At 39.8% G+C, this 15039-nt stretch overlaps 1 protein-coding gene and 1 long non-coding RNA gene across 2 annotated transcripts; both read right to left on the minus strand.

The window, feature by feature from the left end:
• Positions 1-386: 386 nt before the first annotated feature.
• On the minus strand, positions 387-4414 carry LOC121842360. Its single transcript, XR_006081079.1, has 2 exons — positions 3367-4414; positions 387-3257 (listed from the first exon to the last, which is right to left on the minus strand). It is a non-coding gene; the product is annotated as an uncharacterized LOC121842360 (long non-coding RNA).
• Positions 4415-10700: 6286 nt separating this feature from the next.
• LOC121842361 (C-type lectin domain family 4 member E-like) lies at positions 10701-12794 on the minus strand (the record flags this gene model as incomplete). The annotated part of the gene is given in 3 exon segments (XM_042312342.1): positions 10701-10845; positions 12466-12575; positions 12655-12794. Coding segments are annotated over 3 exon segments (383 nt in total), but the record flags the coding sequence as incomplete, so codon positions are not given.
• Between the last annotated feature and the right edge of the window lie 2245 nt (positions 12795-15039).

Here is a 15039-nt window from a genome sequence, read left to right on the forward strand (position 1 = left end):
AACATGAAAGATTAGTTTCTAGTTTGACATTCAACGATTTAAAGATGTCAGACATGAGAACCAGAAATAACCCATGACAATGCAATTCTGAAAAGAACAACTGCAGCATGGCAGTCATATTTTCAAATACATTGATAAATTATGTGAACTCTTGGCAATTTACAGATCTGACGTTCCATAACGAAACAGCTAAAACTGAGTTTTATGGGAAATGAATACAATATTATAATCAATACAAAATTCAAATCATGATGATGTAAACAAAGAGATTTGAGCAAATTCAGAAATCAGACAAAATGTAAGAAGTGAACATGAACACCAGCAGGTTAACCAACATGATTGAGAGCTGACTTAATGTCCATAAATAAACACAGTACACAGGTAACTAATGAGCTAGTCTGACATTGATTATTTATTTTCAATAAGAATAATGATATTTCTCTCATTTACTTTACCGTCTAACCTATGGCTTGATATGTTTTAGTTACAGATTATGAAGAGATTGCATCATTTAGTGGTAAATGTCCGTTGATGAAGATTATATGGTTGATGATGATGTTTGATGGTGATTTATAAATCTGTCCGTTGATGAAGATTATATGGTTGATGATGATGTTTGATGGTGATTTATAAATCTGTCCGTTGATGAAGATTATATGGTTGATGATGATGTTTGATGGTGATTTATAAATCTGTCCGTTGATGAAGATTATATGGTTGATGATGTTTGATGGTGATTTATAAATCTGTCCGTTGATGAAGATTATATGGTTGATGATGATGTTTGATGGTGATTTATAAATCTGTCCGTTGATGAAGATTATATGGTTGATGATGATGTTTGATGGTGATTTATAAATCTGTCTGTTGATGAAGATTATATGGTTGATGATGATGTTTGATGGTGATTTATAAATCTGTCCGTTGATGAAGATTATATGGTTGATGATGATGATTTTATTTTTGTTGTTGTTGATGACGATGATGTTTTATTTTTGTTGTTGTTGATGATAATTTAACGATGATGTGGGATTGAACTCTTGAGAGCCTGCAGTAAATGGCTTTCATTTGGCCAAACTACTACCATGATGAAGACAAAAAAAGTTGAGTTGTATCAAACAAATATTGATATTGTTTATGATCTCTTACAAATGTTGTTTTTCATCTGCAGTGAAAACACACATTTTGTGAAATAATGTATATTGTTGAAATAAAAAGTTTTAAAAAACGTTCCATTTTGTAATATCTTGTTACTGGAGGATAATTAATAAAAACCAACCAATTAAAAGCATTATTTGGTTTAAAACATTATCTGGTGTCATGAGAAATACTGTCCATCAATAGAACACCAGTATTTCTTGTTGACTTGGAATCTGCTGTTGACAGTATTACTCAGCTATTAGACAAGCATATGGCACACAATGTACATATTTAGGCGCTGTATGTATCAAGCATCTCAGAGCAGAAGTGCTGATCTAGGATCAGGTCCTCCCTGTCCATGTATTATTAAATATGATCTAAAACATTAAACTGATCCTAAATCAGCAATGTTACTCTGAGACGCTTGATGTTATTCGGTCCCTGGTGATCATAAACACCAGAATTGACCAATAGATGGTGGTGTGGGTATGACATTTGTGGAAATGTAACCAAAACCAATTCTTTAAAAATCATTCTCTCCCATTCAACTGCTTGGAAAACAACTTCACAGGGTGAAAACAATATGGTGGAAAGAAGCTCATTAGACTGGCTTAGCTTTCACCTGGTCAGCTCTTTCAGATCAGTGAATTAGAGGACAACAAAGAAGACTGTATATTAGACTACTGAGAAAGAGCCCAGGAGTACGTGGTTGTGTTGTTGAATTAAAGAAGTCGTCCTTGGTTGAATAATTAAAGATACATTCTGGAATTTGAAAAAAAAAACAACAGTGTCCCTGCCACTTGTTCTACTACTAGTTCAACTCTCTTTAATCTCAACTATTCATCTCACATCTCTGTTCTAAATCCCTCACTATTCTACTACTAGTTCAACTCTCTTTAATCTCAACTATTCATCTCACATCTCTTTTCTAAATCCCTCACTATTCTACTACTAGTTCAACTCTCTTTAATCTCAACTATTCATCTCACATCTCTGTTCTAAATCCCTCACTATTCTACTACTAGTTCAACTCTCTTTAATCTCAACTATTCATCTCACATCTCTGTTCTAAATCCCTCACTATTCTACTACTAGTTCAACTCTCTTTAATCTCAACTATTCATCTCACATCTCTGTTCTAAATCCCTCACTATTCTACTACTAGTTCAACTCTCTTTAATCTCAACTATTCATCTCACATCTCTGTTCTAAATCCCTCACTATTCTACTACTAGTTCAACTCTCTTTAATCTCAACTATTCATCTCACATCTCTGTTCTAAATCCCTCACTATTCTACTACTAGTTCAACTCTCTTTAATCTCAACTATTCATCTCACATCTCTTTTCTAAATCCCTCACTATTCTACTACTAGTTCAACTCTCTTTAATCTCAACTATTCATCTCACATCTCTGTTCTAAATCCCTCACTATTCTGCTACTAGTTCCACTCTCTATCTGGTGATAGTATAGTGTTCTGACATCTACACTACTATAACATGTCAGTTATCTGGTGATAGTATAGTGTTGACTTCTACACTACTATAACAGGTCAGTTATCTGGTGATAGTATAGTGTTGACATCTACACTACTATAACAGGTCAGTTATCTGGTGATAGTATAGTGTTGACATCTACACTACTATAACATGTCAGTTATCTGGTGATAGTATAGTTCTGACATCTACACTACTATAACAGGTCAGTTATCTGGTGATAGTATAGTGTTGACATCTACACTACTATAACATGTCAGTTATCTGGTGATAGTATAGTGTTGACATCTACACTACTATAACAGGTCAGTTATCTGGTGGTAGTATAGTTCTGACATCTACACTACTATAACAGGTCAGTTATCTGGCAAAAATTGCTAAGAGATACACGAATACAATATACGATTCAAAATGGGTGAATCTTTCCTTTAACATTAATTGCTAGCAACCTCATAACCTGGTCTATACTGAGTTTATACTGTAGTGACCTTAACCCAACACCTAGCAACCTCATAACCTGGTTTATACTGAGTTTATACTGTAGTGACCTTAACCCAACACCTAGCAACCTCATAACCTGGTCTATACTGAGTTTATACTGTAGTGACCTTAACCCAACACCTAGCAAACTCATAACCTGGTCTATACTGTAGTGACCTTAACCCAACACCTAGCAAACTCATAACCTGGTCTATACTGAGTTTATACTGTAGTGACCTTAACCCAACACCTAGCAACCTCATCAAAGGTTTCGTATCTCTTGGTGTAACTACTAAGGTGTTGGTTTGAGAGTCGCTGGATGAGGGACTAGTCCCCACATTCACTACAATACATTACACAATGGTGTACATGTATTCTTCACCACTAAGATAACACCAGCTAACTTCTATTATATATTTAGTGCACTAGATTACATACATTTCTGATATGCCAGTTTAATTACAAATAAAAACAAACTGCTTAACTTGAAATTGAAATCCAACACAACTCCATAAGATGAGGTGTCCCATCAACCCACTATTTATACATTTACTTTTGATACTTAACTATATTCAGAACCAAATACTTTTTTACTTTTACTCAAGTAGTATTTTACTGGATTACTTTTATTTGAGTCATTTTCTATTAAGGTATCTTTACTTTTACTCAAGTATGAAAATAAGGTACTTTTTACACCACTGGTCCCATCAACCCACTCCCAAACTCCTTCTGTATGGCTGAAGTCCAATCCAGACCTCCCTGCTCAAGCCATGAATAAATATACCTGTCATTTTGGCGCAAGGAAAATATAACACATCCAGGTAGACTCCGCGAAATGACGATGCCACGGACCGCACCGGAGATGTTGAGATTAACGAGATGCGACACTTCGCAGTCACACACAGTATCTGCGCATGTGCACAGGTTCGCATCACGCTGTTTAAAGTGTGGTATCCAGGGCACCAAAACAGCAGAGAAGAACACTCTTAGTTGTTGTTGAAATTGACCCACTATGCGGTTTACTTTCTGCATCCACGTCATATTGCTGAGTCACAACAAAAATGCTTTCAAACCATTTTTCTGACACATTCATTCACATGAATTCATTTTGTAATTGTCATAAAAAATAAACATTTAGTATGAGACGCAGTGTAATGATGTTAGGAATGGAGGTAGATATGTGGATTATGCCACAGTTTGAGTGCCAATATCTCCCTTCTCCTGTAGTGTGCACTTGTTCACTTCCCTTCTTGGAAACCTAATTTGTGCACACTGTATATAGACTTTTCTATTGTGTTATTGACTGTATGTTTATTTATTCCATGTGTAACTCTGTGTTGTTGTTTGTGTCGCACTGCTTCGCTTTATCTTGGCCAGGTCGCAGTTGTAAATTTGAACTTGTTCTCAACTGGCCTACCTGGTTAAATAAAATTTAAAATTGGAAAGAAAATGCCAGGTATGGAAACTTGTTCCATGGCCTATGCCTAAACCAATCCAATGCTTTTAAACTTGTCGGAAGGAGAGAGAGATTGGGACGAATCAAGTCTATTTCCACATCTCGCATCCTACCACTAGGGGGCAGCAGGAGCCAGGGCCAAGTTCCTGTTGGACTGGGCCTTTAAGAAAGTGATTTCGCACCAGGTTTAGGGTCAATTCCATTTCAATACAGTGAATAAACTGAAATACATTTTCCTCAAAGCTTGTCTATGTAATGAGAATGTTGAAATTCGAAGTTGGAGTTGTCTATGAGAAACAACGTCGAATAGGAATTTCTGTTTATTTCTTGAATTGACTGAATGGATATGAAGCGAAGCCAGTTCATGAAAGAAACCTGAGTGTGGTGACATCAGTTGATCGCATCAGCAGATATTGTGCCAATTGGATTCACACTGTACTTACATGTGGTCTATTCTACAGAACAGTTCTATATTATTAACTTAATATGACACTTCACTCAGGCTCTGCTCCTTCAGGGTAGCTCACTGCCAACCTACAAGACTATATGCATTGTAATCTTTTCTAAGAAATGGTGAAACGTACATGTGGTGTTTCCTTTTTTAAATGGAATTGATCCCAACCCTGTTGCTCTCAGGCATGGATGATTGACAGGTAATTACTGATCAGAGAAGCTATATGAAAGTAGCCTCCCAACCCTGTTGCTCTCAGGCATGGATGATTGACAGGTAATTACTGATCAGAGAAGCTATATGAAAGTAGCCTCCCAACCCTGTTGCTCTCAGGCATGGATGATTGACAGGTAATTACTGATCAGAGAAGCTATATGAAAGTAGCCTCCCAACCCTGTTGCTCTCAGGCATGGATGATTGACAGGTAATTACTGATCAGAGAAGCTATATGAAAGTAGCCTCCCAACCCTGTTGCTCTCAAGCATGGATGATTGACAGGTAATTACTGATCAGAGAAGCTATATGAAAGTAGCCTCCCAACCCTGTTGCTCTCAGGCATGGATGATTGACAGGTAATTACTGATCAGAGAAGCTATATGAAAGTAGCCTCCCAACCCTGTTGCTCTCAGGCATGGATGAATGACAGGTAATTACTGATCAGAGAAGCTATATGAAAGTAGCCTCCCAACCCTGTTGCTCTCAGGCATGGATGAATGACAGGTAATTACTGATCAGAGAAGCTATATGAAAGTAGCCTCCCAACCCTGTTGCTCTCAAGCATGGATGATTGACAGGTAATTACTGATCAGAGAAGCTATATGAAAGTAGCCTCCCAACCCTGTTGCTCTCAGGCATGGATGATTGACAGGTAATTACTGATCAGAGAAGCTATATGAAAGTAGCCTCCCAACCCTGTTGCTCTCAGGCATGGATGAATGACAGGTAATTACTGATCAGAGAAGCTATATGAAAGTAGCCTCCCAACCCTGTTGCTCTCAGGCATGGATGAATGACAGGTAATTACTGATCAGAGAAGCTATATGAAAGTAGCCTCCCAACCCTGTTGCTCTCAGGCATGGATGATTGACAGGTAATTACTGATCAGAGAAGCTATATGAAAGTAGCCTCTCAACCCTGTTGCTCTCAGGCATGGATGAATGACAGGTAATTACTGATCAGAGAAGCTATATGAAAGTAGCCTCCCAACCCTGTTGCTCTCAGGCATGGATGATTGACAGGTAATTACTGATCAGAGAAGCTATATGAAAGTAGCCTCCCAACCCTGTTGTTCTCAGGCATGGATGAATGACAGGTAATTACTGATCAGAGAAGCTATATGAAAGTAGCCTCTCAACCCTGTTGCTCTCAGGCATGGATGATTGACAGGTAATTACTGATCAGAGAAGCTATATGAAAGTAGCCTCCCAACCCTGTTGCTCTCAGGCATGGATGATTGACAGGTAATTACTGATCAGAGAAGCTATATGAAAGTAGCCTCCCAACCCTGTTGCTCTCAGGCATGGATGATTGACAGGTAATTACTGATCAGAGAAGCTATATGAAAGTAGCCTCCCAACCCTGTTGCTCTCAGGCATGGATGATTGACAGGTAATTACTGATCAGAGAAGCTATATGAAAGTAGCCTCCCAACCCTGTTGCTCTCAGGCATGGATGATTGACAGGTAATTACTGATCAGAGAAGCTATATGAAAGTAGCCTCCCAACCCTGTTGCTCTCAGGCATGGATGATTGACAGGTAATTACTGATCAGAGAAGCTATATGAAAGTAGCCTCTCAACCCTGTTGCTCTCAGGCATGGATGATTGACAGGTAATTACTGATCAGAGAAGCTATATGAAAGTAGCCTCTCAACCCTGTTGCTCTCAGGCATGGATGATTGACAGGTAATTACTGATCAGAGAAGCTATATGAAAGTAGCCTCCCAACCCTGTTGCTCTCAGGCATGGATGATTGACAGGTAATTACTGATCAGAGAAGCTATATGAAAGTAGCCTCCCAACCCTGTTGCTCTCAGGCATGGATGATTGACAGGTAATTACTGATCAGAGAAGCTATATGAAAGTAGCCTCCCAACCCTGTTGCTCTCAGGCATGGATGATTGACAGGTAATTACTGATCAGAGAAGCTATATGAAAGTAGCCTCCCAACCCTGTTGCTCTCAGGCATGGATGATTGACAGGTAATTACTGATCAGAGAAGCTATATGAAAGTAGCCTCCCAACCCTGTTGCTCTCAGGCATGGATGATTGACAGGTAATTACTGATCAGAGAAGCTATATGAAAGTAGCCTCCCAACCCTGTTGCTCTCAGGCATGGATGATTGACAGGTAATTACTGATCAGAGAAGCTATATGAAAGTAGCCTCCCAACCCTGTTGCTCTCAGGCATGGATGATTGACAGGTAATTACTGATCAGAGAAGCTATATGAAAGTAGCCTCCCAACCCTGCACCCTGTTGCTCTCAGGCATGGATGATTGACAGGTAATTACTGATCAGAGAAGCTATATGAAAGTAGCCTCCCAACCCTGTTGCTCTCAGGCATGGATGATTGACAGGTAATTACTGATCAGAGAAGCTATATGAAAGTAGCCTCCCAACCCTGTTGCTCTCAGGCATGGATGAATGACAGGTAATTACTGATCAGAGAAGCTATATGAAAGTAGCCTCCCAACCCTGTTGCTCTCAGGCATGGATGATTGACAGGTAATTACTGATCAGAGAAGCTATATGAAAGTAGCCTCCCAACCCTGTTGCTCTCAGGCATGGATGATTGACAGGTAATTACTGATCAGAGAAGCTATATGAAAGTAGCCTCCCAACCCTGTTGCTCTCAGGCATGGATGATTGACAGGTAATTACTGATCAGAGAAGCTATATGAAAGTAGCCTCCCAACCCTGTTGCTCTCAGGCATGGATGATTGACAGGTAATTACTGATCAGAGAAGCTATATGAAAGTAGCCTCCCAACCCTGTTGCTCTCAGGCATGGATGATTGACAGGTAATTACTGATCAGAGAAGCTATATGAAAGTAGCCTCCCAACCCTGTTGCTCTCAGGCATGGATGATTGACAGGTAATTACTGATCAGAGAAGCTATATGAAAGTAGCCTCCCAACCCTGTTGCTCTCAGGCATGGATGATTGACAGGTAATTACTGATCAGAGAAGCTATATGAAAGTAGCCTCTCAACCCTGTTGCTCTCAGGCATGGATGATTGACAGGTAATTACTGATCAGAGAAGCTATATGAAAGTAGCCTCTCAACCCTGTTGCTCTCAGGCATGGATGATTGACAGGTAATTACTGATCAGAGAAGCTATATGAAAGTAGCCTCCCAACCCTGTTGCTCTCAGGCATGGATGATTGACAGGTAATTACTGATCAGAGAAGCTATATGAAAGTAGCCTCCCAACCCTGTTGCTCTCAGGCATGGATGATTGACAGGTAATTACTGATCAGAGAAGCTATATGAAAGTAGCCTCCCAACCCTGTTGCTCTCAGGCATGGATGATTGACAGGTAATTACTGATCAGAGAAGCTATATGAAAGTAGCCTCCCAACCCTGTTGCTCTCAGGCATGGATGATTGACAGGTAATTACTGATCAGAGAAGCTATATGAAAGTAGCCTCCCAACCCTGTTGCTCTCAGGCATGGATGATTGACAGGTAATTACTGATCAGAGAAGCTATATGAAAGTAGCCTCCCAACCCTGTTGCTCTCAGGCATGGATGATTGACAGGTAATTACTGATCAGAGAAGCTATATGAAAGTAGCCTCCCAACCCTGTTGCTCTCAGGCATGGATGAATGACAGGTAATTACTGATCAGAGAAGCTATATGAAAGTAGCCTCTCAACCCTGTTGCTCTCAGGCATGGATGAATGACAGGTAATTACTGATCAGAGAAGCTATATGAAAGTAGCCTCTCAACCCTGTTGCTCTCAGGCATGGATGAATGACAGGTAATTACTGATCAGAGAAGCTATATGAAAGTAGCCTCCCAACCCTGTTGCTCTCAGGCATGGATGATTGACAGGTAATTACTGATCAGAGAAGCTATATGAAAGTAGCCTCCCAACCCTGTTGCTCTCAGGCATGGATGAATGACAGGTAATTACTGATCAGAGAAGCTATATGAAAGTAGCCTCTCCACCCTGTTGCTCTCAGGCATGGATGATTGACAGGTAATTACTGATCAGAGAAGCTATATGAAAGTAGCCTCTCCACCCTGTTGCTCTCAGGCATGGATGATTGACAGGTAATTACTGATCAGAGAAGCTATATGAAAGTAGCCTCCCAACCCTGTTGCTCTCAGGCATGGATGATTGACAGGTAATTACTGATCAGAGAAGCTATATGAAAGTAGCCTCCCAACCCTGTTGCTCTCAGGCATGGATGATTGACAGGTAATTACTGATCAGAGAAGCTATATGAAAGTAGCCTCCCAACCCTGTTGCTCTCAGGCATGGATGATTGACAGGTAATTACTGATCAGAGAAGCTATATGAAAGTAGCCTCCCAACCCTGTTGCTCTCAGGCATGGATGATTGACAGGTAATTACTGATCAGAGAAGCTATATGAAAGTAGCCTCCCAACCAGGTTGGTTTGGTTTGGATAGTCTTTTTGTTTTCCTTGTTGTGATTTTGTTGAGCTCTTGGGATGGCCAACTGAAGAGCCTCAACGGGCCTCCATTGGGCCACGGTGAGTCGTGCGTAAGCTGTCTCTCCCTGTATTCTGCCTAACTCTCTGGCTGTGAGAGAATCCCAAATGACACCCCATTCCCTTTATAGTGCACTACTCACCAAAAGGAATGCAATACAAAGGGGATAGGGTATCATTTGGGATTCTGTCTCTCCCTTGGAAATATAATACAACCATTAAACAACTACATTCACTTGCTAAATAATATCTGCTTTTCAAAACAGTTGAATCTAACCACTACCTGTATTAAAGGTCACCAGGGGTCGTGACCTGTTTGTTGCACTGACGGTCATTGCCACCTGTCCTACTGTAGTTAATGATTAGTCCCAGTTAATTTAGTAACAAAACCATAGACACTGTTTTGATAACTACTGGTTATGATCCAACCCTTCATTCTGGTGTTGCCTCCACAAACAGGAAGTGAACAAGATATGAGTCCAAATGTAAACAGTAACATTCACTCTGTCTTAAAAGGCACAATGTCTTATTTACACCAGTTTTTCTTTCTTCAAGTTTAGGAGTAGACCTTTAAAATGTACACTGCAAAATTAACTCTGTCCTAAAGAGGCAGAGAGATGTCTTGTCCTTCTAGATTACAGATGTTATGCCCCTATTTATACACACTTTTTGACATACAGTATGAATACATGATTGTGTGTCAGCTTGTGCAGCAGACAGTAGTCAGTCATGTTTCTCCTGGTCACGTGATGCGGCAGCCCAACCTGCGACTTCAAAAATCAGTGTCAGCTCTCGGCCCAAGAGGGAATTACCTCCTTATCTAATTAAGAAGTTGGTTTCTCCTGTGGGAGACTCAGGTTCAGATCAGTGTCTTCGTGTGTCTGTCTGAATTTGAACATGTGTTTCTCTCCGACCTGTAGTTCAGAGTACCATTCTATCAAATCACACCAGCCTTCAGACCACCATTAACATACAGTAGAGAGTTCATTAAACGTACCTATGAGAAGCTTATTTCTCACAGATCCATTCTTGTGAAAATGAACATCCCAAATCCCTCCATACGCCTTGGCTTGACGATATGTAATAGATTTCCCCACAGTTCTGGTACGTACCACCACCAGGCTCTCCACTCCACCAATACCTGCAGTAGAAACAACAGAGTTAGACTGACCACTCTCTCAGAACCTAGAGTATGAACAACACAGAGTTAGACTGGCCACTCTCTCAGAACCTAGAGTATGAACAACACAGAGTTAGACTGACCACTCTCTAAGAACCTAGAGTATGAACAACACAGAGTTAGACTGACCTCTCTCAGAACCTAGAGTATGAACAACACAGAGTTAGACTGACCACTCTCTCAGAACCTAGAGTGTGAACAACACAGAGTTAGACTGACCACTCGCTCAGAACCTAGAATATGAACAACACATAGTTAGACTGACCACTCTCTCAGAACCTAGAGTATGAACAACACAGAGTTAGACTGACCTCTCTCTCAGAACCTAGAGTATGAACAACACAGAGTTAGACTGACCACTCTCTCAGAAAGAGTATGAACAACACAGAGTTAGACTGACCACTCTCTCAGAACCTAGAGTATGAACAACACATAGTTAGACTGACCTCTCTCTCAGAACCTAGAGTATGAACAACACAGAGTTAGACTGACCACTCTCTCAGAACCTAGAGTATGAACAACACAGAGTTAGACTGACCACTCGCTCAGAACCTAGAGTATGAACAACACATAGTTAGACTGACCACTCTCTCAGAAAGAGTATGAACAACACAGAGTTAGACTGACCACTCTCTCAGAACCTAGAGTATGAACAACACATAGTTAGACTGACCTCTCTCTCAGAACCTAGAGTATGAACAACACAGAGTTAGACTGACCACTCTCTCAGAACCTAGAGTATGAACAACACATAGTTAGACTGACCACTCTCTCAGAACCTAGAGTATGAACAACACAGAGTTAGACTGACCTCTCTCTCAGAACCTAGAGTATGAACAACACAGAGTTAGACTGACCTCTCTCTCAGAACCTAGAGTATGAACAACACAGAGTTAGACTGACCTCTCTCTCAGAAAGAGTATGAACAACACGGAGTTAGACTGACCACTCTCTCAGAACCTAGAGTATGAACAACACAGAGTTAGACTGACCTCTCTCTCTCAGAACCTAGAGTATGAACAACACAGAGTTAGACTGACCACTCTCTCAGAAAGAGTATGAACAAAACAGATAATCAGTCCTACTCCTTCCACTGTGGTCAGTGTTATTATAGATCAGTAGTCTCTTACCTTGGAGTGGTCAGTGTTATTATAGAGCAGTAGTCTCTTACCTTGGGGTGGCCAGTGTTATTATAGAGCAGTAGTCTCTTACCTTGGGGTGGTCAGTGTTATTATAGAGCAGGAGTCTCTTACCTTGGGGTGATCAGTGTTATTATATAGCAGTAGTCTCTTACCTTGGGGTGGTCAGTGTTATTATAGAGCAGTAGTCTCTTACCTTGGGGTGGTCAGTGTTATTATAGAGCAGGAGTCTCTTACCTTGGGGTGATCAGTGTTATTATAGAGCAGAAGTCTCTTACCTTGGGGTGGTCAGTGTTATTATAGAGCAGTAGTCTCTTACCTTGGGGTGGTCAGTGTTATTATAGATCAGTAGTCTCTTACCTTGGGGTGGTCAGTGTTATTATAGAGCAGTAGTCTCTTACCTTGGGGTGGACAGTGTTATTATACAGCAGTAGTCTCTTACCTTGGGGTGGTCAGTGGGGTGCCGTCCACCCATTTCCAGGTCCCCTCAGTAACAGAGTCAGTCATACCAATCCAGACATAACTGACTGATTTAAACCCATTGATGAATGTCTGTTGTTGAGGAACAGAAAAAGCATTGTTACTAACACATGATGGACTAATAAATAGAGTATCTCTCTCTGTCTCTCACCTGTTCCTCTTCACTGTTAATGATCACCAGATCTGCTCCTCTCTCCAGACAGTCCTGTCTACTCTCCTCCCAGGATTTCTTCTCAGTAGAGAGGTAGTAACAGCTGCAGCCAAACCTTCTCCATCCTTCAGGACAGGACCCTAGAAGTTTCACATTAAACCTCTCACTAAAGGCTTCAGTCGTACTAAAGTTATACTTAAATCTGAAGTGGTTCTCCAGCAAATTAGTAAAAATGTCTCACCCCATGTTCAAGAATGGCATTTTTCCATTTATTCAGATTACAACCTCTCACTTTTGGTTATTTTAAAATTAAATGATCTCCAAAATATCGCTATTTTTAAAACAAGCCATAAAAAGTTGTTTGCAATTTCAGTTTATTCCAAATATTATGGTTAAACTCAAATATACTAATTGATTTAAAAAAAACTTTATTTTTTATGTAAAGCGTTATAATCTTTCTACGTTATAGAAATAGGACTGGTAGAGTTGTTACACATGCAGCTAACAAAAATATATGGAAATGTCTGTTCTACTCAAAATTAAAACCAACGTTGGGAAGAGATTTTCCATGTACCTATTCCATGGTACATGGTTTATGAACTGATACACAAAACGACCCTGGATTAAAAAAGGTTAAAATTATTACACACAATTCTTGCAACCAATAGAAGGTTATATACAGTGTATTCAGAAAGTGTTAAATGTAAAAATAAAAATAAATCCCCCGTCATCAATCCACACACAATACCCCATAATGACAAAGCAAAAACAGTTAAAAAAAACATTTTGGCAAATGTATTAAATAAAAAACGGAAATATTACATTTACAGAAGTATTAAGACAGTTTACTCAGTACTTTGCTGAAGCACATTTGGCAGTGATTTACAGCCTTGAGTCTTCTTGGGTATGACGCTACAAGCTTGGCACACCTGTATTTGGAGAGTTTCTTCCATTCTTCTCTGCAGATCCTCTCAAGCTCTGTCAGGTTGGATGGGGAGTGTCGCTGCAAAGCTATTTTCAGGTCTCTCCAGAGATCGGGTTTAAGTCCGTGCTCTGGCTGGGCCACTCAAGGACATTCAGAGACTTGTCCCGTAGCCACTCCTGCATTTTCTAGGCTGTGTGCTTAGGGTCGTTGTCCTGTTGGAAGGTGAACCTTCGCCCCCAGTCTGAGGTCCTGAATAATACCATGCTATTGTTTGAGGAGAGTGCACAGTTATGAACTTAAATGTATTCATAAACCAATTAGGCACATTTGGGCAGTCTTGATACAACATTTTGAACAGAAATGCAATGGTTCATTGGATTAGTCTAAAACTTTGCACATATACTGCTGCCATCTAGTGGACACAATCTACATTTCGTAGTCATATATTTGCCTTTCTTTGCATTATAAAGATGGAAAAAACAAACATATTTTTTTTGTATTCTTTTACCAGATCTAATGTGTTATATTATCCTACATTAATTTCACATTTCCACAAACTTCAAAGTGTTTCCTTGCAAATGGTATCAAGAATATGCATATCCTTGCTTCAGGTCCTGAGCTACAGGCAGTTAGATTTGGGTACGTCATTTTAGGCGAAAATTTAACAAGAAAAAGGTCCGACACTTCAGAGGTTAATTAAACAAGGTATCTGTTTTTTATTACATTTGCACACCCCCCAAAAAACTGTTTCGCTTTGTCATTATGGGGTATTGTGTGTAGATTGATGAGGATAGCCATTCTAAAGTCCAATTTAGAATAAGGCTGTAACTGAATAAAATGTGGAAAAAGTGAAGGGGTCTGAATACTTTCTGAATGCATTGTATATGGGGGGGAGAAAGAATCATTAGATCAATTGTTTTGGTACTGTCCATATGTAGCTTGTTTTTGGTCGCAGGTTCAGGAATGACTGAAGAATTGCAACATTTACCCCCAGCTAACTCTGCAGATAGCCCTGCTGGGTGATTTAAAAAGCCATAGTCAATCGATCAATATTATAATAATACTCCTAGCAAAACGTTTTTACTTTATTGTTACAATATGTGGAATCTGTGAGACTAGAAAGGTTCCAGATGTTTGTGAAACGTCACAGCACAGTTGAAAAATATAATATACAAATATGACAAATATGAATCAAAACTGGATGGTGTTCAGATATAGATGGGAGGGGTTGAGTGGAGCTGAAGGATGGGACTAAAAACAAGATAAATATAATTATTGTAAAATATGCTCAGTCCATAATATGTATATAGTATGCACAAGCTGGAAGTAGAAGATTAAGTGTTGTTTTCAGTTGGTTTACAACAATTAGGGGACGGGCAGGACGGTAGGGTATGTGGAATTAATAAGTAAAATATATATTTTTAAATATATATACCGGACTACAAGTCAAAAGTTTGGGC

This window comes from Oncorhynchus tshawytscha, unplaced genomic scaffold, assembly GCF_018296145.1.
Source record: "Oncorhynchus tshawytscha isolate Ot180627B unplaced genomic scaffold, Otsh_v2.0 Un_contig_16641_pilon_pilon, whole genome shotgun sequence".
Taxonomy (NCBI): domain Eukaryota; kingdom Metazoa; phylum Chordata; class Actinopteri; order Salmoniformes; family Salmonidae; genus Oncorhynchus; species Oncorhynchus tshawytscha.